Source organism: Corvus brachyrhynchos, unplaced genomic scaffold, assembly GCF_000691975.1.
Source record: "Corvus brachyrhynchos isolate BGI_N302 unplaced genomic scaffold, ASM69197v1 scaffold1, whole genome shotgun sequence".
Lineage (NCBI taxonomy): Eukaryota > Metazoa > Chordata > Aves > Passeriformes > Corvidae > Corvus > Corvus brachyrhynchos.
In genome coordinates this window covers 345,486-361,577 of record NW_008237222.1, presented here as the reverse complement: position 1 = coordinate 361,577, position 16,092 = coordinate 345,486, and the positions used below count along the sequence as shown (strand labels likewise).

Below are 16,092 nucleotides of genomic sequence, written 5' to 3'. Positions count from 1 at the left end.
ACCAAAATATTAGAAAGCTCTAGAGCTGTCAGGCATATAGGCTGGTTTTGTGCAGACAAAAACAGTCACCTTGGCTGGTGTAGCTGTTCAAAAAAAATAAACATAATGTTTCCTACTGTAATAGAAGGTACTTTTTAAGTGCTCTGTATATATTACAAGGAGCATACAAGCTACTGGGTAGGTTACCCTGTCTTAGTTTTCCTGCTCTCCAGAAGCATGTCTGGATGTCCTGACAAGTTCTGAAGTTTAAAGGTGGTGTGTGGTCTTAGGTCAAAATTATTTAGGATAATCGAATGTAATATGTGGGAAATGTGGTAAATTCCAACTTCTTTTGTAGTTTGAAAATAGAAACACCAGCAAGTAACCTAAATGTATGTGTACTTTTACTGAATTTAAAGACCAATTGTCATGTCATGATCTGGAGTGTCGAAGTTCAGTGGTAGAAGTTCTTATGACTTACTACAATCACCCTTATCTGTTAGATTCCTCAAGCTGCTCAGCCCTGAGGTCTCTGCCAAAAATGCAGCTAGCCTTGTTTATTCCTTATGCCTCGTAATGGTTTTTTTCCAAATTGGTGTTTGTTCTTATGTTGTCTTGGTTGCTCCTTGCAGGGTCTGTTTCATCTGGAGTGCTCTTTGCTGTCTCCACAAGTTTTTCTGAAGTTCTCTACACATTTTCGTGTTTGGACCTGTAGAGTACAGCTGTTTACCCACATCAACTGTTCTAGATCCTTTTTAATTCCATGTCTGTTGGCAGTCAAACTCTTTGAGCTTTACATCCTCTTCACCATCCTCAACAGGCTGTTATTTATATGTCTCAGTTACACTCTCAATCATCTTATCACCATAGTTTTGCAGCTTCACTTTTAAGTCTCAGCATTTTTTCTTAATTTCTATTATGCTGTTACAGCTTAAGGTTGAATTCTCCATCATCTTTGTACTTGTTCCAATCAAAAGTTACACTTCAAGTAACAATATGGCATCTAGATTCCAGAAAGTGATTTCCAAGATAAAGCCTTTCATTGCAAGGGTTATGGTAGTAGGCTTCAAAACATGAACTGATGAAGTGTCATGTTTGGAATTTGTCATTCAGAGATGGTTTATCTCTGCTAAGTCACATTACTTGCATGAGAATGAAAATTATGCAAGTTTTGTTTGCTGCTAAATGCTTACAGGAGTCAGCAGAGTTCTATAAAACTGTTGAAGTGTTTGTGCAGATAGTTTTTCATAGCTAACTGTAACATATGAAATGTATCTCGTGGACGGGGCACTAACTTCTATGAGTTTAGACACTTTTTCTAGTCACAGTGCAGGCCTCCAGACTGTCATTGCTTTGCCACTGGTACAGGGCATTATGCACCTCAGAGCCTCAGAAAGGGGGATTTCTAAATGTGGGAGGAGTTAGTGGCAGCTTTGCTAAGTGGTCTGTTTATGTTTTGAGCTTTTATTTCAATGTAAGTGAGTTGTGTACCAGAGAGAGGGAGGCCTGTAGCATTTTCTTTCAAAGGTTGGGGGTTTGCTGAAATGAGGTGGTAACAGATACTGATAACTGTCAACAGTCACATCTCAGTGATGCTAATTTTAGAGGCTTCCCATCAAAATGATAGCACAGACCAAGTTGTTTGAAGCACAGTGAGTAGCCCATTTTAGTTAAAGGAACAAAACAGTTGTTGCAGAAACAATTCTGAAAAACAATGGTAAAGCTGTCATAAATAAGCTTTTCTGATTATCCTTGCCTTTTCACTTGTGTTCTTTTAGATGTCTGCCTGTTAGCCTTTCTTTTTTACAATTTCTTCTCTTTCCTGTCTTTCTAATCAAATATCATATAGCTTTTAGACAAAAAAGATGACAGTTAAACAAGACTTGCATCTCTTGAAGAGTATCTTAAAGACAAAATTCCTTACAGTTTTGAAGAGAAACCGCTGTTTAAAGGTTTGAATATGCTGGTCAGGTGGAATGAATTGGCATTCTATAAAGGACAATGTTTAATTACAAGCATGGGGGTATTAATATAACTTTCTGGTCACAACTGAAGCTATTCATACTAAAGCTGATTAGGTGACTAAAAACCTTATGTTCCATAGACCTTTTTCACTTGATGCACATGTTTTTAAGTAGTTTAATTGGACTGGAGCCATTCAGACTGTGATTTGGGTTTAGAAAAACCACACTTTTTTTCACTATGGAACGCACAGTTGTGTTGGCATAATTTAAGAGGATCACCTGTGAAACATCTGATTTCTCCTCATCACACTAATAAGGTTTTTCTGAAGTGCATTAGTTGACTTAGTACACTAGAATATTTCAGTACCACAGTACAATATTGTGACTAAAAGTTTTATTTTTGAGATAGTTACTCATGGAAAAGCATTTTACTGACTTAAAATGTATCTTCTAGATGAAGAAGGAAATCAAGATGAATCACTGGAGTCAAAGGTGAGCAGATAAGTTTCTAGTCATTCTCTTTTACCTGTGGAGTGAGAGCAAAGGTCTGAAATTCAGAACAATAATTTGATTTTTAGGTTTTAAGCTTTTCTGTAGCTCTTGCTGTCTCATTAATTTCTTCTGTGCATCAGAGAAATTAATATGGTGTTACAAGTTTGAAACATTTTTTTTCAAAGACCTGAAAGGGATAGAGGCAATGAGAGCTGATAGAGGTAGCTTAGCTTACTTTTGATTCTGTTTAAGTTAATTATCCGTATCTGTTAAGAAGTTTATAAATGAGTGTTTAGCCAGCTGCTGCTTCTCAATTTCTAATCTTCTAAATTATGTGGCTGCTTTCCTTCAGACTTTGTCTGCGGAGGACCAGGTAAAGGATCATTCTGCAGGAACTCGGGTGGTAGCAGGTCAGATCTTCCTTGAATCTGGGAAATCAGACTCTCAATCAGAGAATGAAGAGAACTTTCACAGTCGAGAAGAGGAAAAAGAGAATTCACTGGAAGAGTTAAACTCTCTAGAAATGTCAAATCTGTTAAATAAGGATTTGGAAGAAGCAGAAATACAGAGTCCAGGTAACTGCTCACAGACTTTTGAGCAAGTGACAACAAGGATGCATCTGAGTAACTCCAGCATGTGGGGAACACAAACAGTAATTTTGAACATATGGAATAACTAGTGTCTTAACCTTTCTGTAATGGAATGGTAATTTCTCCCTTTTTCTTTAGAAAGTAGCATCAAAATGTATTGGAATTGAAATCTTGAGTAGTTCTTTTCAGATGCATTTGAAAGAATTTTCCATTTTTCTTATTGTTTCCATCTTGCTGGAAGGCTTTAACTATCAAATAAAGAAAGCCCTGATTTCTTCAAATAGAAGTCAAGTACAGATCCTGTGCTCTGTGTATGTACACCGGCAATACAAAGAGAAATTTACATCAGTCTTTTTCAATCCCCTGACTGTTTGCCTGGTGAGTCAGTTGACAGAAAAGGAATAAATAGTAATCTAAAGACAAGCTTCCTAGAACAGCACTGAGAGTCTCAGCAGCATCTAAATTGCATGTAAACTTCATGAAGTTTTTAAATATAGGTAAAACCTTATGTCATGGGCCTTAATTCCCAGGAAATTCTAATGTGGCATTTTTACCACATAATTTCATGATTTTTTGATTTGCAGTTAGTAGTAGATAACTAGATGGCACAGTTGAGTACCTTAACCTACGCAGCAGACTTTTCACTTGTCCATGAAAACGAAATCTTCAATATTACTGAAAATACAGTTACGTGGCAGTAATGGTATTTGTCTTCTCAACTCAGATTGAAATGTCAAAAGAAAGCAGGAGTTACTAAATGAGCTCTGTAATGTACTGACTGTTTTCTAATAAGCTGTTTCCTTATTAGAGCAGAACTAGTATCAGTTTGTGAAAACTCAGTAATAGACTTAACAATTGCTTTTGATGCTGTGTTGTACAGGAAAAAGGTATATAAAATCCACTAAATATCTTTCTGCCACAAAACAGTGAGCTAAGCACCATATTTAGTCAGTGCAGTCTATTTCAAAAGTAAATTTTAAGATACTTTTAATCTCATACAAAAATATATCCAGATGACTGGCTTCTTGGCAGCTAAGATTTTTAACTATACCTATCAACGTACTGCAAGTGACTTTCAAAAACCATAAATTTAAGTCTTGCACAGTTCTTGGAACATCTTATGAATTAAATAAGCAGTGTGAATGGAGGGATTTTTCATTAAAAAAAGCAATTCTGAAAGGAAAGTGCTTGTTTTCTGTCAGGAGAAAACAGCGCTAAAAGACAGCTTTACTGACAAACTCTTCAGGTGAGCATCTGTCTGAGGTACAGATGTTACACCCCCAGATAAGCTACTGGTGACAGAGCTGCATTAAGGGACATTAAAGCTTTTCTAAAAACAGTTTAGCTACTGTGTATGGTCATGCGATTGTGTGGGAAAAAAGTATATTCTTCATGTTTCCATATATATTTTGTAGGATTTGGATATTAAAAAATCAGTAATTTAGAATTAGTGCTAGTAAAGCTTTTAACTTTTTTAGAAAGTTGTCCTGCTCTCTTCTGATGAGTGAGGAGACTATGTGTAAGGAAAATGGTGTTTTTTTAGTTATTGCTATTTTGTGTTCTAGGGTTTTATTAAAGTTCCATACTAACAATTTTTGCTGAAAACTGCTCACAAGTTTATATAGAGCTGGTAATTCCTGTTGCATTTATTTTCCTATTTGGAAGAATCTTACAGTAATATTGCCAATACTTATAAGTAATTTATATTTGGGCTTCCTGTGGCATAAAGTATGAAACGAGACATAAGTAAATTAGGACAAAATATAATGAAATACCACTTATTTTATTCAGAGATAGTAAAGAAGTAAATTGCTTCTGGAGCACTTGGTTTGACAAAAGCTAATTTATCCTCTGGGTAAATTGTTTGCCTCACTTTGTATTTATCATTCTCTTACATAAATAACTGTGGTAAGCGTTTTAACCTGTGATTGTCTTGCTGTGTTGCTCTTGGGGTTAGTCTTTGTTACTATCTGGGAGCAGAAACAGCATTATGGTTGAATTTAGAATTTAAAAAAATGCTAAGGGGAGCATTGGGGCAGAGTTTCATAACTTTAGTATGCAGCTAAATCTCATGCAGAGCACTGCATAAAACTGCTTTCCACACTGGAGACAAGGTACAGAACAATACAAGTAAAACCTTGAGTTCTTGAGTAGTGTTAAAATCCCAGACCTGGAGCTTGTTCAAATTACAGTCATAAGAGGTCCCATAAGTTGTAGTTACATGAACCCTTAGCAGGAGTTTGTATACTACTCTGTAGTTAACAGATGTCTGAAACTATTCCAGGGTAGTTGCATCTTAACACATTATTTTTGAATGAAGTTACTGAAAATAACAGTTTTCCTCTTGTGATACAATTAACTTGGAGTGATGTGGTGAAACCTCTGCCAAGGCATCCAGTTATGGAGAGAAATTTGAACAGGTCCAGCTATACCTGAAGACTTTTTTTTTTGCTTCAGAAAATCAGCACGAAATATTTAAACTAGTATAGTCTTTAGGCCTTTCAATTATAGACCCTCAAAAAAAGAACTAGTTTTCCCTATAATTACAAAAATTACAAAGTTAACTTGAAAAAACTGTATAATTGACATTGTCAACTGCATGATTTTACAAATGTTTTCAAATGAAGATGAACCCAACTGTTGGATTTAGCTTAGTGAAAGAGGAAAACTTTCGTAAATGTCTAATTGAAATAATCCCATCTTCAAAACCCAGAGAATTCTTAGTCTTCATAGAAGATTGATTTTATTTTAAAATATTGTGATATTGTAATCAGTAACCTTTGAAGTTCTAGTGCAGGAGAAATGATAAATTGTGCTGTTCAAAGCTATTTTGAATGCAACTAAATATACTGGCAAAATGAAATAATGCTTTTAATCTAAGTATTTCCAAGAGTAGAAAATTACCAGATTCATAGTGATGAGAATCTTTTCATCTACATCGTAGTGATTTCCCTTATGTATTTTCATATAGTTGTATGTTCAAGTGTACTCCCTGCTGACATTCCAGTACTTTCAGAAGAGCATTTCGTGATGTGCGGTGTTCTGTCATGATTGTGTCCAACCCTGGTGCTAAAATGAATGTGCTCTGTAATGCACTTCAAGGGTGCATTACAAGGTCTTTTGCAGAGAAGATAAAGTGCAAGGAAAGACTGTTTATTTTGGTAGGCCCTAATGTAACTGAGATTTCCCTTCTCCAATCAAAACAATAATTGCTTAGAACTAAGAACATAAGAAACTACATACCTTCTGCTTCATTTCATAATTAAAACTAAGAACTATATTTTTCATGTGCTATTTAGAAAAACTGCTTTTTCAAGCTTTTGTAAATTAGAAATTTTACTGAAACTTGATTAATTGTAGCTCATAGAAATTAAAACCAACATAGGAGCACTTTTCTGTATGTTGTAATACATGATTTCAATTTGGGCATAAAGGAGAGTAGTCTAATTGCTGGGTGTGTACTTTCAGTTTTGACAGCTATTGGAGGCACTGCAGATGGTGAACCTTGCCACTTTCCGTTTTTGTTTATGGAGAAGGAATATGCAGAGTGCACTGCCGATGGGAGGGAAGATGGCAGGCTTTGGTGTGCAACAACCTATGATTACAAGAAAGATCAAAAGTGGGGCTTCTGTGAATGTAAGCAACCCTTTGTCTTGTTCTTGTTCAAGGAATACTTTTTTAAGGTAGTGTTTTCGGTCCTCTTAACACTCCTTATTTCAGGTTGTAGAAGTCCCTGGCCACTTTATACCATGATAAACAAGTAGTTGTGAAGGCAAAGTTTTCATGATGGAAGAAGTTTTAATGCAAATGCCACTTCCCAAAGCTGATTAGGAAATCTTGCAGTGAAAGCATCTGTAAAACTCTGTTCCTGAGGCTGTAGGAGGGTAGGGGTTTGACAGTTGCCCATTATACTTAATCATTTGTTGTACAAAAGCAACCCTTCTCTAGGAAATGTCCTTCTGAAGGAGGAACCTGCACAGCTTGCTTTTGAGCAATGAATGAAATGAATTTTATCAGCAAACTTGTACATGAGAGACGTCCCACAAGAAGAAATTATCTATGAATATATCCAACACATCCATTAGACAGCTTTTTGTAATCACTTTGTTTATTGGTCTTCAAAAACATGTTTCTGGCTGTATTTACCCTTTAGAACCAATAAGAATTTTGAGAGGATAGTCTTGAGTGGTATAATTGGATCTCTTAATGTATATTTTTTTTTTTAGCTGAAGAGCAGTCTAATAAGAGAAGGCAGATGCAAGAAGCTGAGGATGTTTATCAGATTGGAATGAAAATTCTTAATGAAAGCAGTAAAAAGGCTCAGAAGAAAGTGTAAGTATACCTCATCCACCCCCACAGGAGAAGGATGATATGGCTGGTCACTCTCCTTTAACTCAAAAACAACTTGAATGAGCTGCCCTGAGATTTCAAGCTTTATTGGATTCAACATCAAACTATACAGTGATAGAAAATAAATAGTAAATTCAGGGTATTTAGAAAAATTTATGCCTGCATTCCTTTGAATGCAGTAAAAATTGTGTATGATTAATTTCTGAAGAGTGGGTGTCATCAAAACATTGACTTAATACAAGATGATGCTGCAGTTCTCTAGTCCCAGTTTTACATGGCAACTGCCCAGGAGAAAAACTGAGAGCATGATATGAGGTAATTGTCCTTTTTCAGATGTTTCTTACAGTCTGGTTCTCATTCCGCTTCAAAAACGATGTGGGGAAAATTGGCAATTCTTGTCCTGCTCTGTTTTATCTCCTGCTTTCTGATGGTTTTGGTCACCATAAAAATAGTATTAAACTTAAGCTCAACAAATCATTAAAATTCTGATAATGAATGTTGTTAGAAGGAAGAGGGTAATGCTTGTAGACAAAAACAGATAACAAGAAATTAGTGTACTATTCATTCTTGTCTCTACTTTCTCTTCTGTATGGATCCAATTACGGATTAAGTAGCTGTGGCTTTACCAGTATGATTTAGAATGGCTAGGTTAATTTAGATCTTATTCATGTTGATAACTTCTTAGTAAGTAGTGACTTCTGCCAACTAATATGTGAGGACTTATTACTATTTTAAATTTGTTTGTGGAAATAAAGGGGTGCATTTCTACTTTGTGTCAGAGAAAGTGAGGCACATCTAAAGTTGTCTGCACCTTGGCAAAGACAAAGGGAGACAATATCTGTTGGATTCTGAGTAGTATTTTTTAGTATAAAATAGTGTAAGAGTTGTAAAACAATATTAGGTGTTAGTTCTCTTGTACACCTTACACTTTCTTAGAAGATGAAGTTCTGTGAGGAATCATGTATGCCTCTGTCCTAAAGAACAAGGACGAGGCTGAGAGTAGAAAAGAGGAGAGGTAAATAAAAGTCTTGGAGTGCTGTCAGAGGTCTCTGAAAACAAGCCGAAGCAGGCATGTTTAAGGTTTAGGGGTTTTTAATTGCTGTGAAACCAGCTGTTGTGAAATTACTTTGAAGGGCTACCTTAAGTTCTGAGACTGAAACAGAAAGAGGAGCTTCCAGAGATCCTCCTCGTTGTTAGCATGACTTCATCACAAAATTGATCACGTATGCAGTTGTCTTGGGCCCAAAGCTTGGTGTTTTCACTGGAGTGGTTTTGTACTCAAATCAGAGAGACTCCATAGTCTTTTTCAGGCTGCTTCTTTCTAATGTGATCTACGAGACTGTTACGGGAGTGGTTCTACTGGATACCTGGCACAGAACTTAAAATTGTTGCTAGAATTTAAAATGTAGCATTTGACCTTAAATTTCTTGTATATGTTAGAGGGGAGGAAATGCATACTGCTTTGCTTATGGAATAGAGTGAACATTAAAATTCAGCTTGTCCGTTAACTAAATCATGAGTTGTTGCTTATGTTGATGATTTGAGGCTGGAAGAAATGACTGTAGGTAGATGCGCTTTTAGAAAATAAAGGCTAAAACAGAGAAACAAAACACCTCTCCAGAATCTTCAGGTTTATGAATGGAATCTGCTTCTTTGCTTCAAGTTGACAAAGAAACTGTTTTCTCTTAAGGGCATATCAGTATCTTCTGAAAGCAGCTGACATGAATCATACCAAGGCCATGGAGAAAGTGTCTTATGCTTTGTTGTTTGGGGATTACTTGAAGCAGAACATCCAGTCATCAAAAGAACTATTTGAAAAACTAACAGAAGAAGGTTCTCCTAAAGGACAAATGGTATGTATATCCTTAGATTCTACAGGTGTTTCTGTAGGTTTACAAATTGTTTATAGGTTGTACTTATTCTAAGGTGCTTTTTTAGATGGCTCCTGCACCCTCAAAGTAAACACAAACATATCTTCTCTTTGAGTTTTGAAAAAATGTTTAACTACTGGTAATATGGGATGGTGGTGGTTTTTTAATTTAATTTCTTTCCTGTTACATGACTGACTACATTAGATGTATAAGTCAAAAAACAGGTAGATACAGGTGACTGCAGCCGACAAACCTTGTGAAACTGTGTACTTTTTATGTGGTTTTTGTGCAATGTTGTGCCTTTTCATTTGCAATTTAATCTGAGATGGGCAGATATACACACCAATTTATAATCTAGGAAATAACTCCTAGGAATCTTGACAGCTATTTACTGGATTAGTAAATAGATTATTAGTAAATTAGATTATTACTGGATTGCTTTGTCCCTGTGCCTTTGAACATAGAATGGTTCATACTTACTGTTACAACACGTCATAAAATATGGGTGGTTTTGATTTTAATGTCTCAGTATCTGCATATACTTATTGTTTAGTTCTCTCTTGTTTTGGAAGTGTCAGCTTCTTAATGAACTATTAATTTTCTCTTATCTCTTTGGCTACCAGCTGTTCCCTGTTTAATGGTAGAATATGGATTTACCGTAGAAAGCAGGAACATGTTCTCTATAGAGACTTTATCTCTCAATGATGACCTTGACTTTTATTGGTCTAGAGTTTCAATACTGTCTGCATGACATAATTTTTGTGTATGCTTTCAGATTGCCTAGAATAGTGCTAGAGCACTGTGAAATATAGACATCTCTATATATATACCGTTTTCTGTGCTACTAGTTTCTATTCTGAGCCACCAGCTGTAACAGGTGTGATAGGTAGAGCAATAACTATGTAAATCTTGAGAGCAAAAATAACTTCTGGAAGAACCTCAGCCAAACAGCTCAGTGCATTCTGACTGTTTATAGTCACAGTTGCAACTATCCTGTGGCAGAACAGATGCAAAACTGTAAATTCACAGGATCTGTGAATCAAACAGTACAAGCCCTCTAGACAAGGCTGTGGTTCATGTATGTTTACACTGGTGTATGAGGCAAACTGGTACATAAATAACCTGACAGATACTGCTTGTCTTCAATAAAGATAATAAACTTTAAACTGGGATACTTTCACTCTTTAGGACCTTTGGATCTATACTTGACATTCAGGGAATTAGTAGTTTGTTCCTTGCGTTCAATTTCCTCATCTGAATTCTGGTGAAACAGTAATTTATGTTAACATCCTAAACAACTGAGTAATTTAGAAACTTCATACTTTGAAAGGGGCAGGGAAGAACATAGATAGAGGCACTACCAAACTGAAGGTAGAGCTGGGCATACTCTTTGCATCTTTGAGTCTTTATGCCTATGTATTCCAGGAAAACTGATCCTTGATTTTTCAAAGGGTATGCTGACAAACTTTATTTTATTTCTAGGCTCTTGGATTTCTGTATGCGTCTGGCCTAGGAGTCAATTCTAGTCAAGCTAAGGTAATTTAGAAATTTCCAGTGTGTGCTCTTGTATTTTCTCTTACGGCAGATGTTAAATAACCAGTGATTTTGTTTTAGGCCCTGGTGTATTACACTTTTGGAGCTTTAGGAGGAAATCTGATCGCTCATATGATCCTGGTAAGTAAGATGGTTAATAACTTTAAATATGCAAGAGTGTTTGTGTACGCCTACATTTTCAGTGTTAAGATTTCCTTTCATATGAATACCCTGTCCAAATATTAGATCATTTTACATGCATTGGGTGGGCACTAATACCTTCCCCATTATTCATTTTTAATGTAAGGATGAGTCTGCTCATTTTAAGCTATATGCCACTATGAATTTAGATGAACTATGTTTATATCTCTTGACTTAAATCAGAATTGTCAGACTTAACATTTTTGTAATCTAATGAGGACTATGAAAGAGATCTTTACAGAAGATGCTGTTTTAATCAGTATTGTGAGATTTAAGACCAAGTGCATATGTAAGTAAAAGGCTTTACATGTTCACCCTTAAGCATCATTCTGCTTATTTGCTTTTTCTTGAGTAATATCCAAACTATACTGGCCATGTTTAACCTTTAATAGTGTCCGTCTTTTGCTTTTTTTGTAGCTACAATGGACTCGTGGCCTTTGTCCGGCCTATTGTCTCATCAAATCTTGCTCAAGTAATGTGAAAAAAGTTTGTAACACAGCAAGCACTATGTTCTCAAGTAACTGATAATCCCGTATTTTTATATTTTCCTTTCTAGGGTTACCGCTACTGGGCTGGGATAGGAGTCCTTCAGAGTTGTGAATCTGCTCTCACTCACTACCGACTTGTAGCTAATCATGGTAAAAACCTTTTACTAGGGTAGCGTTCTTGACTTTGTGCGTACTGCTGTATCGTCCAACTAGAGGATACTAAAGTACTCCTAACACTGATAGTATAAACAGAGAATTCCTGCTATTAAACAAGTTATCCATTTGGCTCTGAATCATGATATGCTATTTTTGTCTCTATTGAAATGTCTTAGAGGGTGTCAAAGTAATTAATTCTCTCTTGAGTAACAGCTTGAAGCTCTGTAGACATCTGGTTTTACTAAGTTATGGTGTAACTTCTGTATGGAAAAAACCCATGTGAAAATTTATCTCATCTGTTTTCCAGTTGCTAGTGACATTTCCTTGACTGGTGGCACAGTGGTTCAGCGAATTCGCTTAGCAGATGAAGTAGAAAATCCAGGAATGGCAAGTGGGATGCTAGAAGAAGACTTGATCCAGTATTACCAGTTTTTAGCAGAGAAAGGAGATGTACAGGCACAGGTAAGATTCACTTCCCCTGATGGCATTCAGACATTTTCAAGAATTACAGGAGCAGCTTTATGAAATGCAGAAAGACATTGGAGCTTTAGTGTTCTCTTCATCCTGAATCAACCTGAATGCTATTTCCCCATTAGTTTTTATGTGAAGAGACTTAGATTTTAGTGTGTTTAAGGTAGAACTTGGACAGAAAATGCAAATTTTTTTTTAAAACAAGTCCATAACATTGCAACTTAAGCAGCTTAGGAATGAGGTCTTGGCTTTCACTAGAAATCAGCCAGACTATTTCAAGGATAACTTCAGATGTTGTGGAGGAAGGCTAGATAAAAAAACTGGCCTTGACAGGGGATTTCAGTTTCTCACTGCTTCTGCTCTTGCATGACTTCTGCAGGCTGGACCTCTCCTACACACAGTGCAGGTGGGGAGGATGCTAATAGAGGCAAATAGTTACAATCCAACTTGGTCACGTATGACTTAAGACATGGGTAGGCAGGACTCAAATTAACTGTTGTTACTTTGCATCTAGGACAGTATCTCACTTCTATCTAGGATAAATTTCCCTTTAGGCTAGTGTGAAAAAGTAGGATTGTATTGTAGTTATTGAAGCAAATCTGTGCCTTCAAACTTTGTGGCGTCTTTTAACTCTGATACTGTCTGTCATTGTGCATGTAATTAGCTCACCTGTATCTGTATTGCTAGAAAAAGGAAGGCTTGAGGGAAAAGTGACTTTCTTGCAATGTAAAATTTATTTTTAGGTTGGCCTTGGACAGTTGCACTTGCATGGGGGAAGAGGAGTAGAGCAAAATCATCAGGTACCTTTTCTCTATAACTCTGATGCATATTACACTTGGCAGAGGGGGAGAAAGTATAACTGACAAAACAAGTGATGCAAAAGTGTGTAAGTGCCACTGTATGGTATGTAGCGATTTCAATAGCCTTGTTCAATAAAACTTAATCTTTATGTGACTAGAAAATGGAACTGATTTTTTTACATAATTAGTTTAAGATTAACTATCTCAGAAATGAGAATGTTATCACATGTACAAAAGCTCAGCCAGCTCCAGTGCTACCTGATAAGAACAGTTCTTGTTTTTGACAGTCTTTATGATGCAGTGAGCATGCATTAGTGATGATAGTCTAGAACATTTTGCTTCTGCAGACAAAACAGTGCAACTTTAAATACTAAAGATATTAAGTGTGCATAGAAAATAGAACTTCTGCTGATGTAAGCCAACCTAGCTACTCTGCTTATGGGAGTTAAAATAGCTAACCTTGTCTTGAGGTATGTATTGAAAAAATGGAGAGCTAAGGATGTGCAGTCCTGAGGATTATTTCATCCAATACAGTAATTATTTAACAGAAATTATTTACTGGTCATCATATTTAAAATACCTCAAAATGACTGCTTCAGAAGGGCTCAGAGATGATAGTGAGTGGTCAGAAGGAGCTATAACCAAATTCTGTGTAAAAGTAGAATAGGAATTGGCAAATCTCACCTATTCTAAACAGGATTTGATGGTACAATAAGAAACTAAGATTTACCTGTGTAGCTTGCGCATAGTAGCAGTTGTAATTTGTTGGTTTTTTTCCTTCTGCTTTTTGGAATACACTTATTAGAGGGATTGCCGCTTACTGTTGAGATTATGAGTGAAGAACCCTGTTACATATATTAAATTAGGTGGGAATGATAACTCTTATTGCCAGAAGAACCTGGTAATTCGGCAAACAATCTACCTGTCTCTGCTCCATTTGTGAGAAAAGTTACTCAAATCATAGTCATGGTAGATAAAACATTTGTTTTCTTCTCTACAGCGAGCATTTGAATACTTCAATCAAGCAGCTAATGCTGGCAATTCCCATGCTATGGCTTTTCTAGGAAAGGTAAAATATGAACACCCTCAAATAAGGAAACTGACTGCCTTGTAATGAAAAGTAGCATATGTTTCCTACTTTCTGATATCAGGCAGTCTAAAACTTGAATTCTGGAATCTAGGTATTGACTTTTTGCTACTGTTTTGAATTTTTCTGCAAGATTTGAGTCTTCTAGTCTGTTATTTCTTGTCAAAGTTTCCTTTCCTTTTGTTTTTTTCTAAATAGTGCTTGAACTAGAGAGGGGGTTTTTTTAAAATCAAATAATTAAATACCTCAATGTCCTTTTTCTGCAGTGGAATTCAAAACTCTAAATAGGCAGTTCTTCCCCACACATTGTGAGGGGAAAAGCTACACTTCTCAAAACTTTGCCCAGTAGGAAATAATAAGTTGAGAGAGGAAATGGGAAGGACATTCTTCCCCTTTCAGTCTATGTAGAGAATTGAGGCATCTGAGTAAAAATGGCCAGTAGGCCTGTACTTGCTCTATGCTGAAGCCTGAGTCTATCTGCAGGGTACACCATTGTTTCAGTTTTCTCAGATTTAAGGCCTTTTTGTCTAGGGGCAAATCTTACCTGACCAATCTGGTTGCCTTCTGTGATGGAGTGAAAGCAATGGTCAACAAGGGAAGAATGACTGATGTCAGCGATCTGGACATCTGTAAGGCCTTCGGCGTGGTCCCATACAGCATCCTTCTCTTCAAACTGGAGAGATGTGGATTTGAAGGGTGGAATATTTGGGGGATAAGGAATTGGCTGGATGGATATAGCCAGAGAATCGTGGTCAATGGCTCGATGTCCAGGTGGAGGCCAGTGTCAAGTGGGGTCCCTCAGGGGTCTTTAATACCTTCACCAGTGGCGCAGACAGTGAGATCGAGTGCAGCCTCAGCGAGTTTGCAGATGACACCAAGCTGAGTAGTGCAGTGACACAACAAAATAATAAGTTGAGAGAGGAAATGGGAAGGACATTCTTCCCCTTTCAGTCTATGTAGAGAATTGAGGCATCTGAGTAAAAATGGCCAGTAGGCCTGTACTTGCTCTATGCTGAAGCCTGAGTCTATCTGCAGAGTACACCATTGTTTCAGTTTTCTCAGATTTAAGGCCTTTTTGTCTAGGGGCAAATCTTACCTGACCAATCTGGTTGCCTTCTGTGATGGAGTGAAAGCAATGGTCAACAAGGGAAGAATGACTGATGTCAGCGATCTGGACATCTGTAAGGCCTTCGGCGTGGTCCCATACAGCATCCTTCTCTTCAAACTGGAGAGATGTGGATTTGAAGGGTGGAATATTTGGGGGATAAGGAATTGGCTGGATGGATATAGCCAGAGAATCGTGGTCAATGGCTCGATGTCCAGGTGGAGGCCAGTGTCAAGTGGGGTCCCTCAGGGCTCTGTCTTGGGACCGGTGCTCTTTAATACCTTCACCAGTGGCGCAGACAGTGAGATCGAGTGCAGCCTCAGCGAGTTTGCAGATGACACCAAGCTGAGTAGTGCAGTGACACAACAGAAGGATGGGATGCCATTCAAAGGGACCTGGACAAACCTGAGAAGTGGACCCATGAGAACCTCATGAAGTTCAACAAGTGGAAATGGGAGGGCTGCACCTGTACAAAAATGAGTACAGACTGGGAGATGAACTCATTGAGAACAGCCTTGCGAAGAAGGACTTGGGGGATCTCATGGATGAAAAGCTGCACGACCCAGCAATGTGCACTTGCAGCCCACAAGGCAAACAGCATCCTGGCCTGCATTTAGAGAGGAGTGGCTAACAGGTTGAGGGAGGTGATTCTCCCCTTCTGCTCTGCCCTCATGACACCCCACCTGGAGTGCTGTGTCCGGGTGTGCAGTCCTCAGCACAGGAAAGACATGGACCTGTTGGAGTGAATCCAGAGGAGAGCCATCAAGATGATTGGAGGGTAGGAGCACGTCTCCAATGCAGGCAGGCTGAGACAGCTGGGGTTCTCCAGCCTGGAGAAGAGAATGCTCCAGGGAGACCTCATTGCAGCCTTCCATTACCTAAAGGTCTTACAAAAAGAGGGAGAGCAACATTTTGCACAACAGATAGTGATAGGACAAGGGGGAATGGTTTTAAACTGAGGAGAGCTTTAGGTTAAATGTTAGGCAGAAGCTCTTTTATTCAGAG

General features: G+C 37.5%; 1 protein-coding gene across 1 annotated transcript in view; it reads left to right on the top strand.

Annotated features, from left to right (window-relative positions):
* The first annotated feature begins 2,384 nt into the window (after positions 1-2,384).
* The window catches only part of SEL1L (SEL1L ERAD E3 ligase adaptor subunit), a 29,945-nt gene continuing 16,237 nt past the window's right edge, over positions 2,385-16,092 (top strand). The window contains exons 1-11 of the mRNA XM_008629814.2: positions 2,385-2,435; positions 2,788-3,010; positions 6,494-6,661; positions 7,252-7,357; positions 9,066-9,228; positions 10,729-10,782; positions 10,861-10,920; positions 11,537-11,618; positions 11,932-12,086; positions 12,839-12,895; positions 13,896-13,964. Coding sequence (XP_008628036.1) covers positions 2,385-2,435; positions 2,788-3,010; positions 6,494-6,661; positions 7,252-7,357; positions 9,066-9,228; positions 10,729-10,782; positions 10,861-10,920; positions 11,537-11,618; positions 11,932-12,086; positions 12,839-12,895; positions 13,896-13,964 — 1,188 coding nt within the window. The remainder of the gene's footprint in view (positions 2,436-2,787; positions 3,011-6,493; positions 6,662-7,251; positions 7,358-9,065; positions 9,229-10,728; positions 10,783-10,860; positions 10,921-11,536; positions 11,619-11,931; positions 12,087-12,838; positions 12,896-13,895; positions 13,965-16,092) is intronic.